The 25,923-nt window shown below is 45.1% G+C and overlaps 4 protein-coding genes across 6 annotated transcripts; 2 read left to right on the plus strand and 2 right to left on the minus strand.

Moving 5' to 3' along the window:
* The first annotated feature begins 356 nt into the window (after positions 1-356).
* LOC6545034 (anther-specific proline-rich protein APG) lies at positions 357-4,426 on the plus strand. 2 transcript variants are annotated; one of them, XM_026977072.1, is made up of 3 exons: positions 357-670; positions 1,772-1,825; positions 3,851-4,426. In XM_026977072.1, exons 2-3 carry the CDS (start codon positions 1,782-1,784, stop codon positions 4,416-4,418), a joined length of 612 nt encoding a protein of 203 aa, XP_026832873.1. In that variant the 5' UTR covers positions 357-670; positions 1,772-1,781; the 3' UTR covers positions 4,419-4,426. The 2 variants fall into 2 exon arrangements, with proteins under 2 accessions (XP_026832873.1, XP_026832874.1); XM_026977073.1 differs by lacking the exons at positions 357-670; positions 1,772-1,825 and adding an exon at positions 3,345-3,520.
* A 4,308-nt stretch (positions 4,427-8,734) lies between these two features.
* Positions 8,735-17,428, plus strand: LOC113563687 (arginine kinase). Of its 2 annotated transcripts, none has more exons than XM_015158262.2 (2): positions 8,735-8,837; positions 16,002-17,428. In XM_015158262.2, the coding sequence occupies exon 2, from the start codon at positions 16,015-16,017 to the stop codon at positions 17,083-17,085; it is 1,071 nt and encodes a 356-aa protein (XP_015013748.1). In that variant the 5' UTR covers positions 8,735-8,837; positions 16,002-16,014; the 3' UTR covers positions 17,086-17,428. The 2 variants fall into 2 exon arrangements, with proteins under 2 accessions (XP_015013748.1, XP_026832871.1); XM_026977070.1 differs by lacking the exon at positions 8,735-8,837 and adding an exon at positions 14,440-15,255.
* Positions 17,429-17,574: 146 nt separating this feature from the next.
* On the minus strand, positions 17,575-18,982 carry LOC6545035 (arginine kinase). Its single transcript, XM_001971531.3, has one exon. It carries the CDS (start codon positions 18,908-18,910, stop codon positions 17,738-17,740), a length of 1,173 nt encoding a protein of 390 aa, XP_001971567.1. The 5' UTR covers positions 18,911-18,982; the 3' UTR covers positions 17,575-17,737.
* Positions 18,983-21,455: 2,473 nt separating this feature from the next.
* LOC6545036 (T-box transcription factor TBX6) lies at positions 21,456-25,068 on the minus strand. Its single transcript, XM_001971532.3, has 5 exons — positions 24,787-25,068; positions 24,244-24,409; positions 22,828-23,095; positions 22,624-22,761; positions 21,456-22,171 (listed from the first exon to the last, which is right to left on the minus strand). The coding sequence occupies exons 1-5, from the start codon at positions 24,875-24,877 to the stop codon at positions 21,647-21,649; spliced, it is 1,188 nt and encodes a 395-aa protein (XP_001971568.1). The 5' UTR covers positions 24,878-25,068; the 3' UTR covers positions 21,456-21,646.
* Positions 25,069-25,923: the final 855 nt, after the last annotated feature.

Below are 25,923 nucleotides of genomic sequence, written 5' to 3' on the forward strand. Positions count from 1 at the left end.
AGCGTAAGCCTATGAGTAACAATGCGAGCCGGAGAGTACGGAAATAAATATTGAACAGATGCACAGGGAAAAAAGATTGGGCACTTTCCTAGAAAGCCAATTGGAATATATAAATTTGAATATTTGCTAGAGTCCTCGACGAAATACGTTCCTTGCAGTAGTTAAATGTGAACCGTCACTGCTGAATAGTGCTTTAAGTCCTCCAGTTTTTCGAGTGTACCTGGCACAGAACCCGTGGGTTCGTTGGGGAATGAATCTCGTGAGAAAAGCTTCGTAGCAAGTGCAGCCACAGCTAGGAAACATTGGCGTCGGCGCTCTCCGTGCTCCCCATTCTCTTTTTGGGGCTCTCTCAGTTGGATGCCATCGTAGCCGTAGTCTCGTCGCTTTTGCCGCCAGTAGAGCAGTCGATTTTCGCACGGAGCACGACAGTCGAAATAAACTTGAAAGAAGCATTCAACAGCAGAAGAGTGCCAGTCGAGAGAAATTAATTTTGTACCTTTACTCAAAATCAAACAACACACAATCGCGACCAGTCCTCGATATTTGACCAGCTGTGAAGCATTTAAACGAAACGAACCTTTTGATACACGAAAAACCCGAACGGAAAACCCTCCGGAAAATCACTTGCAACCTTTTCTAGTCGTTTTCTTACCCAACACAGGCGCAAAAGGTGAGTGCACGCAGAAGGGGTCACGCTGCAAGTCCCCAGTTGTTTGTTATGTGTGGCACGCTGCAACAGTGAGTGAGTGCCGTGGAAAATGTGTCTTCTTACCAGCCACCCGCTTTCCACGCCCCATCCACCCACTCATTCGTTGGGTGTGCGATGTGACGTAACAGTCAGAGTCTGAGTGTGCTATTACCATCGCAGATTGCTCATACGCCGCGTGTGCAAAAGAAAACAAACGCCGACGGAGCTTCATGGTGAATTTTGGCGATTTTGTTTGCCTCTGCTCAAATCCGAGGGATAAACAAAGCTCAGGGGTCTCTGCAAACAGCGCGAAAAATACTCATAATTAATTGATCGATGGCAGCATTATCTAAATTTAGAAGCCTTTCGTCCACTGGGCGCCATCCGGTGCACAAAAAGTTCCCCTTTTCCGACTTGATCTGCAGCGCACAGAGGAAAATTTGTACATTTTGTATTACAGGTGCTTCTATTAGTAATTTTTTAATTGGGGCCAAAAAGTAGTTTGATGCAAATTTCAATAAAGCTGGCATAGATGAGTTTATTTTGGCGGGCATTAAATTGAAATTCAACAACTAAAAATCCATTTTTTTTTTAAAATATTGTTTTGACTGTTTTCCTATCTATGGCGTTTTTTTCTGTGTACTGTGTCCCATTTCTGGCCGATTGCCCAAAAGTCTCGACTTCACGTGCCTTGGCGCTCAGCGTTCTGCGAATTTGGCATTCTGCATTTTGCATTCGCAAATCCATGCGCGCTTTGTTTATAAATAAACCTTGAATAATGCCGGCATATTTACACTGCTGTTTTTTTATCTGTGTGTCTCGGGTCTTAATTGAGCTCTGACTCTCTAGAACTTAAATTTCTGATGAGCTCCTCGCTCGATTGAGTTTTTTGCATTGCATGGCGGCAACGTCATTTGTTGCGCCTTTCGAGGTCGCTGGGTGATTCAGATTCAGTGTCAGTTCAACAAGTGCATGTGGTGTGGAAATTGCCATTTATAGTGCAATTTATTCGTATACATTAGCGGCCAAATTGCTTTGAAAATCAATTAACTATTTACTCATTCGATTTTCTCTTAATTTCAGCTAATACAAAATGTTTGCTTTGTGGTATTTAACTTTTGCTGTCGACGAAATACGGTAAGTGCAAGGGGGTTTTCTACAGTTTGGCAAGCACTGCTGTGCCACAGGGCGGATGCGCGTTTTGTGTTGCCTACTTTTCGGCTGGTCAATGTTTACCTAGTATTGTACTTTGGGGGCGTGATGAGATCCTTTTTGGGGTTAAGTTTTAAAAAATCGTTACCTAATATATTAAACAAGATTTTCGTCATAAGTGCAGTGTTTAGTATGTGATTCGAGCTTTGGGGTTTTGGATTATAAATAGGTTTCTGCACTGAAGAAGAATTCACACAAATACAGCTTTTAATGGCTGTAAATACTTAATAAAAATGCCTTTACCAAGAAAAGCAACATTCTTGCATTTCATAAATCTTAGCGATAGCAATTGTCGCACTTTTGGCACGCAATCATTGCAAAACCGATAATCTAATCGCTATCAGTTGGTGACTTAGCCAATCTATCTCTCTATTACCGTGATCGTTACGGCTTGAAGGTGCTAATGCGACTGTGTGTATTTCCCTGCATTTGGCACCAAGTTAGTCACCAAGCGATGTCACATGATGAGCTATCTGCCCGTTTTCCAATCTCCTACTCCCCCGATCTCGTCGAACACGCTCCATAACAACCGGCTTTTGTGGCTCTAACTCTCATTCGTGATAAGTGCAATCGGCTGATCACACACACACACATTTAAACACCCTCTCATTTGCACATGTGCGAAACCAAATTCGCAATTTTTTGGCAAAAAAGAGAAAAACGCTTGCGTCCAGTTGTTATCTGCCGGCAATTAGCGTAATAACGGAAGTGATAATTGAAGTTGGAGCGGTATTCGTTTTTTCGGTTCTCATCCACACAGCCGGCGTTTTGGCCCGGTATTTTGCCAAATTGTTGGTTTTGGTGCCGGGTGTTGGAGCAGCTCATTTGTTTGCTTATCTATTTGCCGCACGAGTTTTACGCCAGCTATTGCCGACTTGGCCTACGTGACAAGAGAAATGACGACGCCTACTCAAAGAAATGGGGGAGTGGAGAAAGTAGTTTCGTAACTCAAGCGGACAAGTGGGTGGGAAATAAGAATTTGTGCTTACAGTTCTGAATTACCGCCATTTGCGTGCATTAAAGCACTGAAACATTTTCGTCCAGGGCACACGCCCACCAATAGGCTAACGCCTAAGGCAAAATAAAATAAATAACTGGCTCTATTTTGTTGTATTATATGGGATATTATTCAAGAACTATGGCTTACTCTTTAATAAAAGCTAGGAAGTGCAAAAAAAGGTACCTTACCTTTTTACTTTTGAAATTTAAACCAATATCAAAAACCAGGGCTGCCGTACCTCCTTCCAGTTTGACTCCACCTTCTACAATCCTGCACTTCATTTTAAACATATCAAAAGGCATATGCCTGAAGCAATGCTACATATTTAAAAATCGTTATTTACGCTTGAGATGCATTTTTTAATTATTTGTATAGACTTTTAAAAATAGTTATTTTCAAAAGGAATACTGCAATGATTAACAGGGTTGTCATAGTATTCAACGCATTTGGGAGTGGTCACACTGCTTGTCACTTTGCATTGTCCCTTTTACTCTTGTCATTTGGCGAATTAGGACGCATAGATCGCGAATGAACTTAATTTTCGCCAAAATAGCCTTGTTTTCTATAAAACCAATAGTTATTCAGTGGATTTCAACGGTGGGCGGTGCCTATAGTTAAAGGTGGGTAATGTATTCGTTGAAAAATAAGGCTAAACGTTAATTTGCTTGTTTCGCGCTTCGCTGCGTTTTTTCTGGAACTTTCTGGTAACTGCAGTGAAAAAAGATGCTACAGTAGTCATTGCTTACACGCACTTCAAGCTCATGTGATATAAGAATATATATGGCGATAAATGTAAATAATCTTATGCGAACGGAAATATTCTTATCATCGCATTTTTGCCAATTTGTCTACATTTTATTTTATTTGCAGTGCACTTTAGTTTTTAGATTCCCTAGTTCGATTTTTATTTATTCTTTTTTGTTTTTTGTCATTTTCCTTTTTATTTGTAGCAAACGTTTAGCTTGGTTATTTAGTTCTAACAAGCCCGCAGCGCCAGCGCTCGACAACAAGCCAGCGAATCCAGCTCCCGCCAAGGAATCCGCACCAGCTCCTGCACCTGCACCTGCTCCAGCTCCAAAGCCTGCTGTAGTACCTGCTCCAAAACCAGAACCTCCGAAGCCAGCGCCAGTGGTAGCCAAGCCCACGCCGGTTCCAGTTCCTGCCACAGCTCCCGCTGCTCCGAAGGAAGAACCCGCTCCAAAGCCCAAACCTGAACCTGTGCCCGCACCCGTAGTTGCCCCGCCCAAACCAACTCCTCCACCAGCCAAGCCGAGCAGTCCGCCCAAACAAGCCGACAAGATGCCTATTCCATTGCCAAAATCCTTGACAGAGGCCAATACCAATGGCCAAAATGGCAATGCAGCCAATGGCGGAAATGTGGATGAGCGGGCCTTCGCTGGCCAGCAGGCCGAGAAGGTGCTCCCAGCGGCCAAGGAGGCCAGCAATGACTTCATCAAGGGCGAGACCAATGCCTTCATCCAGTCGATTAAGGAGGCTCAACAGCTGGGCGAGCGGTAAGCTTTAAATCCTTTCCTTTTATGTTGTGTTTATTTATATCTTTAGTTTTAAAACCCCTAGATGCTTTTTCTAACCGAGAGAGTTTGAATTAGTTGGTATCTCCTTTTTTCGCGCACTTCGTTACAACATTCTTCTGTTATTTCCGAAAAATATGTATTTTTAAATTTCATTTTTCCTCATCTCCCATGGCGCGAAGTGGGTTCAATGCACTCTGGTGACTTCTCGGCGAAAATAGTTGCCATGCAGCAGAAAGTCAACCGCTTGGCGACAACAGTGCTGCAGCATCAGCAAATTCGTTGGATCACCATGATGATGGTGCTGGTGATGATGATTATGATGACGGCTATGGGTGGAGACCACAATTTGCTGTTATTTTTGTCTCATGTTCTCTGCTTGGGCGGACAGCTCGGCTCACATGGCGTCGAGTCTTTGGGATCTTGTGCTGGTGCTGCATGTGCAGTCTACGTTTTATTTATGAACCCGAACTTTGCCATGTGCTGTTCTCCACTTCCACTAATTTCTAATCGTGCACAATTGATTTCCCATTAATATTAATCGAAGACAAACCTTGGCGCACGCAAGCCCTGTCCAGTTGTCCATGCCCAGGTGTTCAAGGATCTCTGGCTGAACAGCTCGGCAGGTTCATTGGTTTTTGGCAAACTGCCCATGTGAAATGGAAATGGAATTGCTGATGATGTGCCGGTGCCGGGCCATTATGAGACCTGTCGCGTCGCCGTTGTCAGGTCACATGATCTCCCCCATGCAAAGTTTATTTATATTTGGAAACGCAGCCGAATGTGGCTGCTGTGCCGCCACAATGTTGTACACACATTCCCTTACGGTTTCATTGTTCATGTGCAGCAAATTAGCCCGCCAGCGGCAATATTTGCCTCCTGCTGCGAAGGGATCCCATTTTAGCCTGGCGTCATGCCTCATATCTGAACCGCTTTTGGGGCCTCCTTCGTAATGCCCGCTCGTTCTGATGGACATAGGTCTTCATTTAGGTGTCTTGTTTGATGTACCCCTATATCCCCATATATATATGTATGTGCCCATTTTACATATGTACGGATATATATTTTAAGCACTTGGCTCGCGTCTGTGCAAAAAATTGCTTTTGGCAAGCGTCGCTTTTGATGTTGTGCCAAAATATTGTTTAGCAAACAAAAGGCGAGAGTCGAAAACACGGTTGCAAAGCTGACAGCGCGAGCAAAGCTTTCAGCATATATGCGTTTACATTCTATATCTACATATGATCTGTTGCAATCCGCGGATAATTAGCTACTGCTAGCAGCTAGCTCCTCCTCTATTTCAAATTCAAGCAGTAATTTCACAGCTAATTGCCCGGCTAGCTGGCAACAGGCATTAAGTTGGACTCGTGCCTGGCTGGCCGCAAATTGAACTAATTAATAATACATATTTCAAATGGCTTACTAATTTTTGGCTTTCGTTTTTGCAGCCGCCGAACATTTTAGCGCTCGATTCTCGATCGATGGGAAGCAATCAGTCAATGACTAAAAGTTTCTATAAACATTACCCACCATTCATACATACGTTCGCGAATGTTATGCAAGATTTTCCGATTCGTCAGCCGTTCGGATAGAAATCGCGGTCGCTTAGTTGTAAGCCACCGCATCTGGAGAATCTATCGGAACTTAGCTCATCGTAGACTTCTCACTTGTAACCCCTGGCTCAATACTAAGCTCTGGAAAAGATACATTCACAGTGGCGGGTGCAATTATAGATCAAAGTATTATACCACCTCTTATAAAAGTATTTATACCACCTCTGGCGGAGTATATATTATCGATTTTGAGTTCTATCATGTGTTTAGTCTCAAATATTTAACCATTTCGCTTCACTTACTCAATCGTATTGGCAATGGTCATTGGTATAACTATAATATTACTAACTGATATAGAGTCCACTTCCACTTTTGATGGACATATCTATAAATGTGACCCGCTCTGTGCGTTCTACACCCCACCATGCTAAGTGCTTTCTCAACTGTGTGTCAACAGTAACGAAACCGCCAGTGGCTGACATTGTATCTACATATCCGCGAGCTTGTTTCGCAAGCTTTTCAAGGTCAGCCCAGTATAGTATATGCCATTTCGCTTTTCCCCCACTTGTTAGTGGGGTTTTGGGTCCATTGTTCTCTGCGAAATCCTACACGGCACCAGCCCCCAAAGGCTGACTGCCAGCTGGCTGATTCGCTTTTTGGTTGGTTCGCTGTTGGTTATAGGAATCGTGTTGGTAGGGAAAAGCTGCTGGGCGCATTTACGTAATCTCAGCGCCACTTGACGGCAGCAGCAATTGAAAATGGGAATGAAAACGAAAGCAGCAAAGCAAAGCAAAGTAAAAGCTGAAAATGCTCAAATTTTCCAAGGGACTGAGGTGGCGACATTTCTGGATTATATAAGCCTCCTGCTGTCGCATGGCATCCGATGAATATGTATCAAAAATTAATCTGCACATATTTTTGAAACGTATATATAATTTGATTGTTGGAACGGCGGTTTAATATGTATTTTTAATGGCAACCCGTGGAAAATTCGTGTGCCGATGAAGAGCAAAAGTTCGTTGTTTTTGAAAAACAACACGTAGATAGATGGGTTAGGTGGTATCGTATATATCGTGCGATGTTTGCTGCGCGTTGCATAAATTTCGTTGGCAAGTTTTCAAATATTTTTGCTCAGTTTTCATTTAGTAACAAATGAATATGTTCGCTTCGATGAGGCAACATATGTACCTTGAGCATATGTATAGGTTACCCAAAAGATTCTGATGTTTTGTGTGCGAATTCAAAATCAAGTTCAAGACTTTTGTTAAGGATTGTGTAAACGATTTTTGTTTATTTGCTTGAAAAGTGGGAGGGAAAACCTGCGGGGATTTGTATAAAATAGGTATTTGTTTAGCCAGACTGTAATGCATATTTTAGTTGGCATCTCTATCTGTACAATTTACCGAATCTCCCACAATTTTGAATTAATCTTTTACATTTAGCGGCACAACATTTTTCATTTTCTATGGCGGTATTAGTGCCAAAATTTATGACGGCTACTCTTGTTTGGTTTCTATCTGGCCAAAAACAACAGATTTTTATAGAAGGTGTACATATATAGCTTCATTTGTTTCAGTCAATTTTCTAGAAATATCACTTATCAAGTTATTTTATTATTTGTAGGTTTTTCTAATATAATACAATACATTATAAGAATCCTAATGATACCATTTTTCTGGTTGTATACGAATTCAAGCTTATGTTTTAGATTCTAAAAGGCATAGATCTGAAAAAAAATTTGTATCGAAAGAGTAAATATTTGTTAAGTTATGCAAATTCTGTCGCATTTTGTCATCTGCTTAGGCAATTGTCTTCTGCAAGTTCGTTTTGGTTGTTTATTCATCACTTTAAGCTCGGATCTTGTGAGTGGAGCTCCACTCCGAGTATTTGAGGTTCTCATGGAGGGAGCGACTGTTTGCTGGTGCAATTGTGCCACTTGCCTTGATTACTTTCATCGCCCAACATCGTGCCACATCATACCATAGTATCATTCCGTTCGCTGTCGGCGATGTCTAGTCATAATTAAGCGATGAGACCGCTCCTTGGCGTGCGGTTGTGTGAGTGCGTGTGGCACACACCCATCGAGTGCAGCGCACGCACACACTTAATAATTTTGATTTGCGGCTGCAAGAAGTCGGTGCTCCTCTCTCGACCCTCTCGCTCCCACAAACGCTGGGAGCAATGCAGTTTTCTAGCTGTTTGCGAAGCGAACACTTTCCTTTTCTTTCTCTGGGGGCAGGCAAGCTTTCATTCCTTGTGTGCATGTGTGTGCGAGAGAGCTTTACTTTGCTGCTTTTCAGTCGTACGTCACGTCCTACGTCAGTCGTCGGCGCTTACCAATACTAAGGCACACTTCCTGTGGGTACACAGGGAAAAATACTGGTTCAGTTTTTAATTTTTATTGGCTGAAAGGTTTTATTGCTCAGTTCAAATTCTTTTAGTTCCAACTAATAATTCCATAATTCCTAAGAAAATTACTAACTTACATAATAAGTTTGTGAATTGTTCTCCATGGGCGTTCGATTAGTGATATACATATCATGTCGATTTAGTTTCAAGCTTTTTGCGCAGTGCACGCCACAGTGCCGGCAGAGCAGCCAGGAGGCAGGCTTCCTCCGCACACAAACACAGATAGGGGCCGCAGCTTTTGCGCTCTCTGACTGTTGTATCTGTGTGAGAGTGCTCGTGTTCGTGTAGTTTGAAAGTGAAAGAAAGAAGGGTGGCCTCTGCCGCAGTCGCAGTCGCTGGCGCTGCCGGCGCTGGCGCTGCTGAAGCACCGACTGCAGTCAGTTGGGTTAAAGAACAGAATATTCCGATCATTGTAACGTTGGACGTTGAATTCTACGGTTGCAAAGGTGAGCCGTCCTCCAAAGATAATTTTTGCAAATCAAGTGAAAATTTCAGGCGTTCAAGTATCTCACAGATACAGTGTCGATATCTTAGATTTTAATCTTTAAATTAACCGTTTTGTGGCACCCAAAAGTTAAAGGCAATCGTAAGAAGTGAATTCTGGTTACATTTCATTTCTAATTATATAAAGTGAACTACCATTAGAATTGAATTTTCACGGGTTTGTGGCAAATGAAAATAAAATTTCAACAATTCGGCTTTTTAAACAGTGAACGGCTCTTAAATTGCAATAATTTTTAAAGAGTTTGTAAACATTTTTGCGGTAATTAGCCAATAAATGCAGTGAATTGCTTTAGATTTGTATATTTAGTGGCCATTAAATGCTGTGTTCAGATTTGAAATACAATTTCATTTACTTGGGCGTCTGCAAATATATGGCAAACAATTTGTGGAATTCTTATAAAAATTCTTATGAAATTCTTAATCGGAAAGAAAACTTTTGGTTGTAGAAAATAAAAAGAGGGGTGCAAATAAATTTTGTGATAGCCTTTCAGTGCTGAATATATAGTTTTCTAATTATCTTAAACCAATTAAAAATTAATATTTTAAATCTAATTCCTAATTCTTAAGCCAAATTTTCAATGAATATAAGCAGAGATTTAATCATTTTTCTGTGCCGTGAGCTTGAGTTCAATTTTCACATCCCCAGTTGAGTCATGCGATGCATTTTTGCAAACCGAAACCGGTTACCGGCGAAAAGAAATTTATACGGGCGGCTATAAGCAAGAAAGCTTAAAGTTTATAGTTATGCAGTTTCGGATTTTTTTTCCTTTTGTATTTTGCCAGCCAGACTGCAGAAACTTGTTTGGCCCTCTGCTGTCACGGTCTGGCAACCGCTGACGATCCGTCCGTCCGCCAGTCTGATGCATTTTGTATACCATTTAGTTGTGCAATTTTTTTTGCGGCCAAATGCCAATGAACGGAGAACTGTACCGCTTGCCAAGTGAAATGGTTGGAGGGAGCGGCATTCTGGGGGCTCGATGTTTGCGGGGGTGCAGTTTAAGGTCGGTCGTTTGTTGGCTCTTAGAAAGTGTTGTGCGTAGCGTGTTTCTGTATCGATTTCGATAAGATATTGGCGCGTGTTAATACCATTCAAACTAACTGAATTGAATGGTGGTAGATAAGAGGCGACAAAACGAGAGTTCAGTTAGCACTTGTGTGGCTGCTTGGTTCTTTATTTGCTGTTTTATTTTCCACTCCTTGAACTTGCCTCTCGCCAGCGACGGCTATAAATAAGAAAAAGTTCTTACTCGGCAGTAAAGCATTTGTATTCACGGTCAATGCCAGGCAGTTGCATAACCACAGCTAGGTGTTTTATCTAATATTACAATCCGTTTAACCAGTAATGCGCTGGGCCAGCAGAAATCAGAAATCAGGACAACGCAATCGCTGAACGACAATTATATAAGGCGCAGTTTGAGAGCCACTGGGCACGTCCGATCGAATTTACCCGGCCAAATTTAGTTCGGGTTGATATAATGCCGGCTGCTATAAATACAACCCCGCCAAAGCAAATAAGCAAAACAAAAGCACCGGGCACACATCGGGGAATACAGATGGATAGGGTAGCTATGTATAGGTATAGGTAGTAACCCAAACACACGAAAATTCCATAGGTATTTTATATAGGTGAGCAGCTGACAAGTTTACGTCGGTCTTTGTATATGAAATTGGGCTTTGTATATCATATGGTTTTGTTATATTCAGCAAACAAATCGCGCAAATTTGTTGTACAAATTGTATGCCCCTCATAGTACTCAGTTTTTTCTATTTTTTTTTTCTTTTCCACTGGCACGTTGCTGTTAATTATTCAATTGAGATCCATTAAAGCGCTCGACTTGAATAGGAACGGAAAAGGCAGAGTCGGAAAAAAGCGAGCGAGCGAGGAGAAGCCAGCCCTCCGATTAACTTGTCACATAAAAAAGCTGGGAAAACCGTATTTCCCGTAGTCTAGATAGTTAACTGGGTAACGCTTCTATTTTCCGTGGCCAAACAAAAGGCAGGCTGCAGGTTGCATAATCAAAGCTGGCTGGGTTGGGTTCTTTGGCTAGACAGGAAATGGAATCGCACACATAAATCAGAAAATCAGAGAAAAGGCTCGGCAGAGGCGGGAATGGCAACCCACAGTGCCAGCCAATCAACTTCGAATAACACCAAGCAGATTTGCTTCGCAAATCATTTAGCCAGTTAAATAAACAAATATTTTGAATCGCTTGGGTTTCAGCAAAATCGTAAACAAATCGAGTGGTTTAGGTTCCTTCGGGGAAAGAATAGGCTACTCAATATTCCTGAACACACTGTTACAGAATGAATGAAAGCTTTTTGGCTCTCTTTAAAAAGTTGTCAAGGACTTCTGGGTGGTAAAAGCTTCCTGTTGCCATTGTCCTTAATTGTGGGGCAGCTTCCAAGTGTACCATTTTACTTTTTACATGTACAAAGTAATATACATTTTACATTTACGTGATGTAGAATTTCATAGATGGCGCCAGAAACTATAGTAAATAAATTTATCAACGTGAAAATCCAGTAAAGGGAAAGTAAAACACTTCTCGTATTAAAGAAAATAATTTAAATAAAGTTCGCGAATGCTGCCAATTTTTTTCGTACCCTAAGAACTCTTATGACCAGAATCCCCGCAATATATGCATCCTACTTATAACCCTTTGCATTCTCTGTGTCTTAATGAAGCCCCGTCTGATTTTCGCTGATTGTCTTGCCAGACAGCGCAAAATTTAAATCAACGACATCCGGCTAGTGACTGCAGCCCATATTTTTCACCACTTGCTGCTGCTGAGCAAAAAGATATATTTTCCTTCATCTTCAGTTTATTCATATATTTTTTGCTTATATTTCTGAGCATGCTGCCTAATTGAGTGTGAGTCGCTTTGACGTTTTGCCAAAAGAATTTTAATTAAATTATGCCCGCCAGAGGAAAAACTATAGCGTAAAGAGGAGAATCCCACCATAAAATGCGGGTGACCATCAGCACCCTAATATACTTCTGTATCTCCAGCTAACCCCTAATAACCCGGACCCCTATAAGGCCAGATATTTATTAATAAGAGCTTCAATGTCCAATTCATGTCACAGCCAGCATTGTTATTGGCAGAATGCGAATACTGCTGGCTGGAATTATTGCTTGTGGAGAGGGTTTCCATGTCCATGTCCATATCCATATCCATGTCCAGATTCAATTAGTGTCGAAATGAGTGTGTGAATGAATGTTGGCCATACACTCATTTGGTTTGGTTTATCAGTTATGCTTGTGATTGTGATTGGGCCCAAAAACTTTCCATTCCCCTTATCAAATCCCGATGACCAGTTTCGGAGTAGATTGACTGCCCGCCGTTCCCAATTTCCCGTTGCAGTCGCTCACGTCGGCCAATTTCCCGAAATACATTGGCGAATTATTTTCGTACACTTGCCAATTTCTTTGTGCATTCGACTGGCCAAAATCGCAATTAACGAAGGCAACTATTGCAGCGATTTCTCGGGTGAATGACCAGACCCCGTTGGCCATAAACTTACCCACTGCACTGGCCGTTTAGTAGCGTTGTCTTTGCCAATTTCCCCACATTTGATTGCGATTTATATTGCAAGCATTTATATGATGGCCAAACAGCCCCTTTTGGCCATAAGAATAGAATTTGTAGCTTAAGTCCGATACTTTATCTCGACTTTATCTCTACTTTGCCTGATCATCGCTGACAAGTGAGACGTTTTACGATTTGAAGTTTAAAGCTTATCAACTCGGCTGACTGACTGACTTATCTGGCTAACTCTCCTGGCCAATATGCAATATACACTATACACTCTCGGCTCTCTCACCAGCTCTCTTGCTCCAGCTCCAGTTTTCAGGCAGGTGAATTGCTGTTTGCCTACTGGCAATCGCCGATTTTCGCCAGCCATTCGCGAATTGTTGCTAAGCCTTGACGGTTGCAAATAAAATCCGTGCGCGATATTGTTATAAAGCGAAGGCTCTAAGTAGCCCAAATCGAATTAAGCCGACTTGTTGGGTGGCGCGTGTGTGATTAGAGCCACCCCAAAAAGTGCTAGAGCTGCTCTGCTGATCCTGCCTCGGGGATATCCTGTCTAGAGTCCTACCCCCTAGAATTCGTTGCTCATCAAGGGTTACATAATGAAATCCATTTCTTTTTTCCAACTGTGCGCGTCAGCTTAATTTGATTTGCCGGTCTCGCTTTTAAGTGCCTTTGAACTGGGGGGTTTTTCCTCCTGCACTGCTTATTTAGTGTTATGCTCCAGTTTCTGTTTGTCTATCAGGGCGGCACTTGAGTTAATTGATTAGTTTCAACGCCTTCCAGACAGGCCGGCCAATAAGTCATTACTATTATCTGGCATGATTCGGAGCCACTTAAAACCTAGAAGTTGCCAACCAACGCCCCCTTCGGTTACTTTGGGTACATTGCATTCGCAATTCGCAAAGCTCACTATCTTTATGAGGCATTAACAAGCCCGAGATTACTCATGTGGAGTGCCAATACGCCAATACGGTACCAAATGAAACGGCTCATATGACTCCCAAATGTTGTAGAAATTTCCACAGCAAATCAATAAACACTTGCCACCGGAGCAGCAGTTAAAATCGCAAATTGTTTTCAATTCGCAATAAATATTTACGGAGCCAAAGCCAAATGGCATTGGAAAACGACAGGAAAAGTAAGTGATCGCCTGCGATTACTCACTCCGACTACTGCCCTCCACTGAGTAATTGAAGCTGCAATAGAAATTGGCCAAAACAAAACAAAAGACGGCAAAATATAGGGGGCATAGTAAATGAAACCTTTTTTTCACAACCTAATGTGCATTAGACATGCAATGAGTGTTCGAGTCTGACGTGCAATTGGAACCAGTTCCCTGCACTGCACTCAAGTTCGATTCAACCCGCAATGGGTTAATTCACAAGCCTCAAGTGCCCGTGTCCTTGTGCTGGGAATCCTGCAAGCTGGCTTTGATTTCCATTTGCCGAGTAATTGATTTTTTGTACACACTCAAGAAGTCCTTTTAGGGGAGGGGCGGGCCATGCGACGAGGGAGGGAGGGTGGTAGTGGAGTGGAGTGGAGTGTACATGTACCCGATTCCTGTCATTACCACAGCACATTTCACACTCTGAGCCCGACACTTGAATTTGACTTGACCGCCCTGACTGGAGGCTCAACCATGCCCAGCTGCCAGTCGCGTGCTATAAACTTATTGATTCGGGCAGGGGAGGCGGTGTGGTATGGACCAGGACATTGGGTGGTTGGTGGTGGGTCCAGCGCATCGTGTAAATATATCCTTCCGCATTATGTTGCCGCTCATCCGGCAACAGTTTGAGCCGCAGCCGGCGCCTGCGGGTAGGCAATCCCACTGCTGCTTCAACCCTCTCCAACCTCCATCCGACGTGACCACCCTCCCGGAATATTCGGCAAATATACTACTTCGATTGAGCGCACTCTCATTCGAACTCCGGCCAACACTCTCCCAGCGGAGAGCGCTGAATGCGGCCTAATGCCGGCGATAAAGTGCGGGCCCTTGGGTGCGACTCCTCTCCAGCCGTCAGTTCCTTTCGATTTGCCGATTGGGTTTGTTCCCGTTCGTCCTTTGCCGATAGTCCCGTCCAACGCTCGCGAGTCAAAGTGTCGCGCGCTAAAATATTCTGCAGGCCAGACCCCAGACCAGACCAGACCAGACCAGAGCAGAGCAGAGCAGAGCAGCTCCAGCAGTAGTCAGCCAGCCGAGCAGCAGTCAGCAAGTCCTTTGCTCCCCCAAAATAGCATCGCGTAGTGTTTGTTTAGTGTAGTATACATTTGGGCGCGGCAGCAGCGAAAATCCCAGTCGCCGGAGTCTCTCAATAAGGATATAAAATTTACAACATTGTTGCGTCCGATATTTTGATACCAACGAAGAAGACCACCAATTCAATCAGAGAGATATATACGCTAAAACGAGAATCAATCAATCCCAATCACCGAAAATCAAAAGCAATAGCGTTAAGCCAAGCGTGTGTGTCTGTGTCTGAGGAAAAGAGTGTGTGTGTTCTACAAAAAAAAAGAAAAACAAGGGATCCCCGATCGAGATCCTTGAAGAGCTAAAGCTGCATTGTGATTTCATTTTACCTGCAAACGCAACCAAACAAACGAAAATTGGTTTTTTTATATACAAACAAAAAAACACCGACTTTGTGACCAAGCCAACGCCAAATTTTTAAACGTTTTTTGAAAACTTTACATCAAACCCCACAAAAACCACACGCAAAATGGGTCTCTGCGCCTCCAAGGACAAAAAGGAGAAGGTGATCGAGGGCGAGGTGGCCAATGGTGAACCCAATGGCACCGCCACGGCAGCTGGCGCTGGAGGAGATGGGTGTGTATCCCGGGGTTCCGGGCTCCACTTTTTTGTTGGTATTTATTTTTTTGTTAGTGGGCCTACGACTCCTAGACAAAAGTTGTCTGTATATCCTGGTTGGGTGGACGAAGGGGGCTGACGTCATGTGTGTGTGTGTGTGTAAGTGCATGAGCGCCCAAAAATAAAGTGCCATAAAAAAGTTATTATTGCCCTGGTCCTTCGTTTTGTCCAGGACTTCGGCTGGGTAGCCATGTTGTTGTAGTGCGCATGTCCCTCGACGGAGAGAAGAGGGCAGAGGGGCGGTGGGTGTATAGTGTGTCGTCGATTTGCGTATTCAGCGGCAGCCGGCAAAATTTCATAGTCACTCAGCCACCACCGAAAGCAGGGCACAACCGAGCAGCAAAACCAGAGCCACCACCACTAAAAAAGGGGCGTTGTGGGATCAGGGGTGATGGGTACGGGATACTGGGCACTACTGGGTGTAGTGAGCTGAAGGGGCAGGGAGTGGTGGGTATATGTGGCAGTCGCGTGCCACAGGCCCAACTGGAGTATGAGCACATGGCCATAACCCGAAACTAATTGCGGGGCAAACAGGCAGGAATCGAGGAAAACAGAAACACAAGAAAACATGTTGCCGACTTTTGGGCGCCACAAAACGAAGATAGGCGATAAAATGTTGTACTGTCGCCCCAGCCACGCCCTTTCACTAATGGTCAATACCCCATTCTTACCCTCTCTCTCGCTCTCTATCTCTGTTTTTGCAGCAAACAAGACACCATGGTTGATGCCGCTGTTCTCGCTAAACTGGAGGAGGGTTACGCCAAGCTGGCTGCCTCCGACTCCAAGTCGCTGTTGAAGAAGTACCTGACCAAGGAGGTCTTCGACAACCTGAAGAACAAGGTCACGCCCACCTTCAAGTCGACCCTGCTGGATGTGATCCAGTCCGGCCTGGAGAACCACGACTCTGGCGTGGGCATCTACGCCCCCGATGCCGAGGCTTACACAGTGTTCGCCGACCTGTTCGACCCCATCATCGAGGACTACCATGGTGGCTTCAAGAAGACCGACAAGCACCCGGCCTCCACCTTTGGCGATGTGTCCACCTTCGGCAACGTTGACCCCACCAACGAGTACGTGATCTCCACTCGCGTGCGTTGCGGTCGCTCCATGCAGGGATACCCCTTCAACCCCTGCTTGACCGAGGCCCAGTACAAGGAGATGGAAGGCAAGGTCAGCAGCACTCTGTCCGGCTTGGAAGGCGAGCTGAAGGGCAAGTTCTACCCCCTGACTGGCATGGAGAAGGCCGTCCAGCAGCAGCTGATCGACGACCACTTCCTGTTCAAGGAGGGCGATCGTTTCCTGCAGGCCGCCAACGCCTGCCGCTTCTGGCCCAGCGGCCGTGGCATCTACCACAACGATGCCAAGACCTTCCTGGTCTGGTGCAACGAGGAGGACCATCTCCGCATCATCTCCATGCAGCAGGGCGGTGATCTGGGCCAGATCTACAAGCGTCTGGTGACCGCCGTCAACGAAATCGAGAAGCGTGTGCCCTTCAGCCACGACGACCGTCTCGGTTTCCTGACCTTCTGCCCCACCAACCTGGGCACCACCATCCGTGCCTCCGTGCACATCAAGGTGCCCAAGCTGGCCTCCAACAAGGCTAAGCTGGAGGAGGTTGCCGCCAAGTACAACCTGCAGGTGCGCGGAACCCGCGGTGAGCACACCGAGGCTGAGGGTGGTGTCTACGACATCTCCAACAAGCGTCGCATGGGTCTGACCGAGTTCGAGGCCGTCAAGGAGATGTACGATGGCATCACCGAGCTGATCAAGCTCGAGAAGAGCCTGTAAATTGCCCGCCAACCGCCGAGCATCGTCCCCCCGGCTGGAGGTGCGTCCTCCGGAGCTAACATCTATCCACGGCAGCCACCAGTTCGGGGCACACGCAACAATCAAGAACAACAACAGCAACACTTAGAAATCTTCGGCTCGTCCGCCTTGTCGCTTTTGGGCGGTTCGGACTGCAAAAATGTCTTAGTTTGTAGCGATGGTGTGGAGCTGCTGTCCCAGTCCGGCGACCTTCGGCATTTTCGTATACTTTGAGGGTCGCGGGCGCAGGCAGGGATCCCATCTTGCAACACCACCAACACCCACAGCAGCAGCAGCAGCAACAACAACGGATAACTATTTGACAAAAAAACATTTGCTTAATTACAACCAAACAATGTAAAACATTTTGACATCTGTGTCAAGCAAAAACAAAAAAAAGAACTTTAAATACTTTTATTTAAGTCTTAAGTTTATAAAAGAATTAAAATTATTAAAAAAATACAAAAAAAATTAAAACTCAACGGATATTTCGTATTTAATGGATAGATACATTGCCCCAATTTTGCTACTCTGTTTTTATATTATTTAAATGGTATACAAATATTTATTTCTTTATGAAAGAAAACACCTAAATTTAAAGAGTGAAGTCCGAGTTCAATCACAGCCTTAAAAACTAAGATGACCTTGCCTTACACTCGGCTTCTATGAGGCCCTTGATTCCGTCGTGCATCTCCTTGATAATTTCGTATTCGGTGAGTCCCATCCTGCGCTGGTTGGATATATCGTGCACCCCGCCCTTAGCCTCTGAGTGCTCGCCCGAGGTTCCTCTGATTTGGAGGCGATACTTGTCGGCCAACTTTTTCATCTCCTCGGGCTCGCACATTAGATTGGGCAGCTTGATGTGCACCGAGGCGCGAATGGAAGTGCCCAGATTGGTGGGGCAGAAGGTCAGAAAGCCAAGTCGCTCATCTCTGTTGAACTGCAGCTGCTTGCCGAGCGCCTCCACGCCGCCAACCATGCGATCGTAGACCTTGCCCAGGTCGCCACCCTTCTCCATCGAGATGATGCGTATGTGGTCCTCCTCGTTGCACCACACCAGAAAGTTCTTGGCTTTATTCAGGAAGATGCCCCTTCCAGCGGGCCAATATCGAGAGGCTCCAGCGGCGGCCAGAAATCGATCGCCCTCCTTGAACAGATAGTGATCCTCTATGAGCTGTTGCTGTACGCATTTGTCCATTCCGGTCAGTGGCATGTACTTGCCCTTGTACTCCCCGGTGAGGGATGACACTACCCCACAGATCTTACTTTCCAATTCCGCGTAGTCGTTCTCCGTCAGGCAGGGATTGAAGGGGAATCCTTTGACGGCTCTTCCGCATCGGACACGCGTGGATACGATAAAGTGGCCATCGGGATCCAGGTTTTCAAAGTCCGCACCTTTGCCGAAAGAAGTCGCCGGCTGTTTGTCCGTCTTCTTGAAGCACTTATGGTATTCCTCGATGACGGGATCAAAGAGATCGGCAAACACCTTATATGCCTCCGGATCGGGAGCGTAGAGTCCAACGCCGGAGTCATGATTGCACATTCCCGAGCTGATGCAGTGCAGCAGTGTGGAATTGTACGACGGTGTAGTCTTCATCTTCAACTTCTCGAAGATCTCCTTGGTGAGATGCTTCTTCAGCAGCGACTTGGACTTCGACTCGGCCAGCTTCTTGAAGCCCTCCTCCATTTGCTCCAGCACCTCCTGGTCCACCTTACCGCCACCTTTGCTGGCATAGCGACTGATTGCCAGCTGGGTGCAGCGTCCCGGCAATTGCAGTCCAAGACGGGGTTTTAAATTTAACAGCATTTTTAAGTGTTGAATTTGGAATGTGGAACTTAGAGCCAAGGTGACCCTAAGTTAGAAAGCGACAAAAAACCAAAGGGCTACAATATTTCTACTAAAAAGCCATCCTATACCAACAATAGTCAAACGGTTGGAAACTCCACTTAAAAGGGAGATTGCTTAGCACTGACTCAAAACATGGAAAAGTAATTATTTCCTTTTATATACACAAGTTTCTCATGTATAAATTATTGTTTGTTTGTTTTGAAAACTAAGGTTTGGCTTAAGCACACAAATTGCATTTACTATTTATTTTACTATTTTACTATCACTTTTGTTTGGTAGTGTATTCATGTAGCACGGCTTCAAACCTTTGTAACAAACATGACACATGTAAAACATGGTGTGTAAAATATTGCGTAAAATGTAGGAAATAAAGCAATGCAGTTAATAAAATTTATGCACAAACTATACATCTTTTTAGCAAAACTACTAGTTTTATAACTATCCGCATGTTTTAATTTTTATGTGTTATCTTACTGATGAACTGTATCTTACTGACATAAAAACAGTAATATGATTGATATGGCAGAAACCAACGAAACCGCTTTTCAAAAATTAAGTTTTTTTACTTTTGAGCACTTTTTCAATAAAATAGTGCGAATATTATAGAAAAAGGTGTGTTAACTATGATCAGTTTTCACAACCCACATAGACCTGTTCTCGTTCGCACAATTTAATTGAATATTTGCAGTCAGTTGGCTCGTAAAACTGAGAATGCGAACATTTTTATAGCTTAAAGCTTAAATACCAAATCAAATATATTATAATTAGCAATAAAGAACAACAAAGCGGCAGTGGCAGCGGCAACAACAATCCGCTAACATGTGGCGCAAATAAAATTCAGATCCGAACGGCAACACCTTCTCAATAAAGCATCGTTATCCTCATTATCATTATCAACAGCTTCGAGTGAAAACCGGATTTGGATTTGGGTATTGAATTTGGGTATTGGGCATATTGGTATTGGACCAACCTACACATAAAAATTCATTAAGTATATTAAAACAAGCGCAAATTAGAAATGCAATGCCTGAGCGTCTCCAATTTCCATTTTTATCTCATAATCTACGAATTTTGACGCTTTTTGCCACCGTTTTTTCAAAAAGCAGCCAGCAGCGAGTCAGCAAAAATACACCTAGCATTTAAAAAACACTTCTGAAGCGCAAATGCCGACAACAAATTTGATTTGATGTTGTTTTTTGGCCCCCTTTGTTTTTGGTGAAAACGTGCAAATCCCATAATTTAATTGTTTCAGCATTTCAGATGTAAATTTATGCGCCAACAAATCGAACAACAAAATCCACTAATACGAAACTAAGCCGAAATTAGTCAAAAAAGCAGCTTGAAACGCGACTTCGTGTGGCTGGTGAATTATTTCGCGCTGATTTGGCTTACATAATATATGCATAGGTTTCTATGAATGGAAGCCAAACCAATTGGTTGGCCCTTTGAACTAACCGCCTTCGGGCCATCATGTGAGTGCCTAGATATTCTCTGTGCTGCCGCTACCATCTCCTTCTGGGCGCACTTAAAAACTTAATTAAAAATATTAAACACGAAATGTTTGGCGCCACCGTTTAGGAAACGCTCAAAAGTGGACCGCACACATCCACGGAGCGGCGAGTTATCAGCTCAATTATGCAAGCTGAAAGGCAGCCGCCGGCCCACAGACAGATTTGTCGCATTTGACACGATAATGCACACAAGGAGTGACCACACCAAAGTCTCTCCGTCGGTTTCTGTTTCGGTTCGGTTTCTTGGCCAGCTCCCACTTCGTTTCGGCCCGGCCAATGGCCATAAAAGGTGCGATAAACGAAAATTTCACAAGACGGCAGCAGCAGCACGTGCACTGCAAGAAAAGTCGGGGGTCAGATGCAGTTGCTTTAACTTATCAGGCATATTCAAGACCATTTCTATTAGCTTAGCTCAAGCTAAAACAAACTAAAATCTTGGTCTTCAATTAATAAGCTGAACCTTATATAAATAAAAAATCGCGCTTGAAATGTATACATTTTAGTAAATTTAAGTAAGGCTAAAGAATTCGCGCATGTAATGTACGTTGTTGTTCACTCTCCTTGAAGATAATGAATCAGTCATATATTGAAGCCTTTCTTCATGTTTGCAATAATAATGTGAGATACTTTTTTTTTCTCCGTGCACCCAGCTCTGCGTCATCTCCGCGTCCCAGGGATGGGGATGGAATCGCAGGGGAGTTGGCAGTCGGCAAAGACCAAACAGCCTGAAAGCCGTCAAATCGCTGCTCATAATGGACGCCTTATCTTTGGAGAATTGCTTTAACTACTACCGGAGTTGGATGTGTTTCAGATACGTGTGGCTCGAGAACCGACTGGTCACCATAATGGAGAGCATTAATTTGTCTTGGGTCCGCCAAAGCGGCCGAGAACTGCTTTTGGCCCAGCCACTGGCGGTATGGCCAAAACCTGTAAAAACGGAAACTCTGAAGGTTGCTGTTGACCCCCGCAAATAGTTTTGCATTTTCTACGGCTTCGATGTCTGATTTGTTTATTTCGACCAAAGACTCTTAAAACGAATTAACAAATGAACTTATATGATTGCAGCTTGGTTCTTAGACGATCTTAAATGTAGCATAGAGTAGCTTACAAGGTATATGCACACGTTTCTCACTAATCACAACAGAAGATGACTCCAACTTAGTAGGCTTCGAAATACATCCTTTTAGTAGGCCAAAATGGCTGAAATGCTGAAGCTATTTCTTTTCGTGGAGGTCGAAGGTTTTGCTGATACTGAGGCGGAGGCTGTGGGTGTGCTGGAGCCAACTGGCTGTGAGGGCACAGGACTAACAGGAGCGGCAGTTGGCACATATGTGGCTGGGGGCATGGGCAGCAGCTGAGTGGGAACTCCACCGAAATAGGCGGCTGCAATGCTGGGCGGCAATCCGGCAGCACCACTGGGTCCATAGCTCAGGGGATGGCGGAGATACGGCGACATGGAGTTGGCAACTGGATGAGTTGCACCATAGTAAGCTGGGGAAACACTGCCCGCTGAGTCCTGCTCAAAATCCTGGCGCTGCCGCTTCGCCTGCGGAGAGTCGCAGCTGCTCACACTGGAGCCATCGTCCTCCGACTCCAAAGTGGAGTTTCCGCTGCTGTTCAGCTTCCTTTTGCAGCGGGATTGACCCGACTCGCGGAAGCCCTTGGCGAACGGATTGTTGTCGATCTTCAATTTGGTGATGCGATCGTTCTGCAAGGATAAAGGAAAATTTATAAATTAACATAGTTATTTAGCTTTCAGTTGTTCAGTACAACAAGAGAACCTAGTAGCTGCACATGTATTTCTTTTAAACTTTTAATTTGGATAAAGAAGCCTAACAAATGAATTTATGGTCATAGCAGATAGATATGCAGCTTGAAATGAAACACAAAAACTATGATTCAAAATCAACTTGAATAGCATGAAAAACGATCGCTAATGTTTCTGTCTGGCAGAAATTTGATCTACGAGGCGTCAGTGAGTAGCCGCCGACTGGGGGGCACTGGAAAAGTGCCACAGTGATCCTAGTTAGGCTCAATCTCAAGTGGCTGGCGAGGCGACAAATTTGGAAATGCCTCAATTAGGCGACGACCCCCGCAGAGCCTTTGTCCTGTCAGACATCTCCTCAATGGAGGCCGAGAAGGATGTTGTGCTTAACCCACCTGATAGGCCGTGACAGCCACGAACTCCGTCTCCGGGAAAACGAACGCCTGCTGAGGAGCCCAGGGCAGTTGGGTGAGCTCGCTGCTGCGGATGATGTGCAGGCGTGGCTGGTACTTATGCATGCTGGCCAAAACGATCTGGAAATGGTAATGAGAGCCGTAAGTAACCCACTCAGTGGATTCTGTGAACGCGTGCAAACTTACGTGTCCGCTGCTGTCCAGGGTATTGTTGGTCAGCTTGACCTTGTTGAAGAGCAGTGCCTGGGACTGCCAATGGGCACCGGTGGCCGGACTGTCCGGATGCAGGTACATGCGCTGCGGACTCTGCGGCTCGGCTCCGCCGGCCGGAACCCACTGGGAGCCGGAGAACTTGTAGCGGCAGTCGCCAATGGGCACCATCTCGAGGAGCACGCAATAGCTGGCCTCCTCCTCCAAGCCGCTGAGGGAAACTCGCATCGAGGGGAACATGCGGCTGCAGGGATGAGAAGAATAGGACTTGATTAAGTGGCCTGCCACGAACTGCGTATAAATCAGGGAAGGAGCATTGCAAAAGAAGGCGTCGCCGGGCATCTATTCTATTTTACTTCATATCGCCTGTGATTTGTTGCCCCGGCTAACAAGTGTGTAATTATGGACCAAAAGTGGCGGGCAGCGGGGTGTCTCCGCATCGCATCGCATCGCATCGATTTAAAAGGTAACGCAAACAGTTCTGGCCAGCCCAAAACAATATGCCACCGGCACATGATTAATTGTGCGGCAGATCGGTGGATCGTTGCTTCAAGGAGGCGCAGGGGGCAGCAGATTGGAGGAGCTGGGGGGAATCTGGCGCCAAGCAATTAGACAAGATCTGGGTGTCGCCCTAACGGCTTCCAAGCGTCGAATGCATGTCTAATGAGCCGAGAAAGTGACTGCTGTCGCGGATTAAACAGCACAGAAAACATTATTTGTACGGGATTATTACTTAAAAAAAAAAAAATCTTAAAAAAAAATTAGCTGCAATAATATTTATAAAAAGCGGTTCACAAATGCGATTTTTGCGGCAATTGCTGAGTTTTGTTCGATACCTAGGCTAACTACACAGCCGATTTCTTCGCGTGTAGGCTTGCAACTTAAACTTCGAGTTCAGATCATAATTATGTAAATTTGTCTCGGCTCCCGCTCGGTAGTCACAATTCGATAGTTCCCCTATCTGAGAAACGCTAGGGTCCGCTCACTTCGCTTTGAAGAAGGGTCACGGACATGGTAGGGAATGGTATTGTGGGCAAAGTGTGAAAAGCGCAGGTAGATCGACCGAAAACCCGATTGTCAACGCCGAAACCGAGGGAAGAAAGATTTTTATGAGCGGTCCGGCGCCAGGGCGGCGTCTTCCTCTTGTGTTCTCCTCCGCCGGCTACACTGCACTTGTTGTCACTCCGAGCGTGAGCTCCTGCTGCGTTTTGAATTATGGCCAGGCGCCACATTAGGCCCGGGCAATCGAAAGGTTCAGGGGTACGATAGGGATTGGGAAAGTTGGCCCTGGGACAGGAGCAAATATTTACATAGGCCGTGCGACGCACTTGACTTTTGGAAAACTCGGTCTATTTGCATAGGATAATGGGTTCGCGGGAAACGGAAACTTACCGGCCGCTCTTTGTGATGATCATCTCGGTGCCGATTTTATGGAACTGCTGCCACAGATCGTTGTTCTCCAACTTGGCCTCCACGCCGGGCAGGGCGGGGCGGCTGGGCAGCATCATGTGCGGCTGCTGGTGGGGCATGTTGAAAGGTAACATGGATGGAAAGGGATCTGGAAGAAGCGGTTTGGTGGGTTCATTAGCATGGGTTTGCATTGCAACTATTCAGGGAGGTGGGTCTGCAGAAATCATATCTCCAAGCTAGCTGGAATTTCGCTATCCACTTCATTTAATCGGGATATATTGTTAGGTTGTTCTTAAGATACGATTAAAAGGGACATAATGCATTTATGATCAAATGATAATGTTAGGAAGGTAGCACTCAATCAAGCCTAAACTTTTGTTTTCATGTTATATAAACTGCCTATCATATCCGAAATCATAATCTAAGCTCGGCTCCATATAAGACCATCTTTTATAGTTTGAAAACCGCAAACTAATTTGCCGACGGCACTCGCACAGCATCCATAGAGCTTATGGAGAAACCCACCTGGAATCCGCTGCATGATCTGCTGGCGGTAGATCTCGTGGGCCAGCTGCTGCTGCATCCGCATATCCATTAGCTCCTGCATGGAAAGCATTTCGGAACACTTGCACGGTGCTGGTGCTCGGTAAAATGTGATAGTACTGTTCTGATAGGGATTCTTCACTGGAATGCTTCACTGCTCACTCGCTCGCAACTGGAGATGCGCTCTGTGGTTCTTTCACGCTCGACGTTTCGCAACGAACTGATCTCGAGTAGCTCCGCTCGAGTGCTAGCTCGCCGTGGGTCGCAGCCAGTTGTTTTCCCGATGCAGAGCAGGTAGCGGCTATGCCGGGAAAACCGGTTCTGGGCGCTGGGCGCCTGTGATTGGCTGGCGGCGAACGCCTACGCAGTTGGTGCACTAGTGTTATCCCGCTCTGGCGGAGATCGGCGGACCGTTGGGGGCGCCATTTTGTGAGCCAGGAAACGGAGGAGCGGGGAAAAGCGAGCTGCGTGCAGCCGAGTGGCGAAGTTAACGCTTAGGCCTGTTGATTTTCATCAGCCGCAGTCTTTTTCTGCGCCACTGCCTCCGAGCCGCATTCCCTGTCTCCCTCTCGATCACTGTCACCATGCACAGAGTATGTATGCACATGGATGTGGATGTGGATGTGGATATAGCCGGGCCATAGCGCTGCTTGTAATTCAGAAGTGAGATTTTCCACAGCGCGCCTGTCTGCTGTCTGCAGTCTTCAGCTGCCGTTGCCTTTTCTTCTCCTCTCGGCTTATTCTTTTTTTCCTGAGTGTCTGTTTCGTTTTTTGTTTCTTTTTGGGTTGTTTTTTTTTTTTGGCGCTGTCGGAAAATGTCCATTGCCATTTCCATTGCAGCCGTCTTCCGTTTGGGCCTGCCTCTCCCTCCCTCCGCTGGCCATGCCCCCGTGTAATTAGCTGGTTCCCTATCTTCGACATTGTCTGGCGTTTCTTGGGTATTTATGTACTTTGCTGCAGACAGGTGAAACATAAATTTTGTTGGCTTTGTTAATTGCCCGTTTTGGAATTTCGATATGCCCTCGCTATTGATTTGCCCAAAAAAAGAACAACAAAAATACAGAAATGGAAAACCGAAATGCATATTGTTTTTGGGTCTCGAGGGCCTATTGATTAGTG

This window comes from Drosophila erecta, unplaced genomic scaffold, assembly GCF_003286155.1.
Source record: "Drosophila erecta strain 14021-0224.00,06,07 unplaced genomic scaffold, DereRS2 tig00000021-arrow-pilon, whole genome shotgun sequence".
In the NCBI taxonomy this organism is placed as follows: domain Eukaryota; kingdom Metazoa; phylum Arthropoda; class Insecta; order Diptera; family Drosophilidae; genus Drosophila; species Drosophila erecta.

Coding starts and splice junctions, on each gene's coding strand:
- LOC6545036 (XM_001971532.3), bottom strand. CDS start 24,877: ATGCTTTCCATGCAGGAGCTAATGGATATGCGGATGCAGCAGCAGCTG. Junction 24,410..24,786: donor GATCATGCAGCGGATTCCAG/GTGGGTTTCTCC, acceptor CGCTTCTTCCAG/ATCCCTTTCCATCCATGTTA. Junction 22,172..22,623: donor TGGCTGTCACGGCCTATCAG/GTGGGTTAAGCA, acceptor TTATCCTTGCAG/AACGATCGCATCACCAAATT.
- LOC113563687 (XM_026977070.1), top strand. CDS start 15,149: ATGGGTCTCTGCGCCTCCAAGGACAAAAAGGAGAAGGTGATCGAGGGC. Junction 15,256..16,001: donor GCTGGCGCTGGAGGAGATGG/GTGTGTATCCCG, acceptor CTGTTTTTGCAG/CAAACAAGACACCATGGTTG.
- LOC6545034 (XM_026977072.1), top strand. CDS start 1,782: ATGTTTGCTTTGTGGTATTTAACTTTTGCTGTCGACGAAATACG. Junction 1,826..3,850: donor TTTGCTGTCGACGAAATACG/GTAAGTGCAAGG, acceptor TTTTATTTGTAG/CAAACGTTTAGCTTGGTTAT.
- LOC6545035 (XM_001971531.3), bottom strand. CDS start 18,910: ATGCTGTTAAATTTAAAACCCCGTCTTGGACTGCAATTGCCGGGACGC.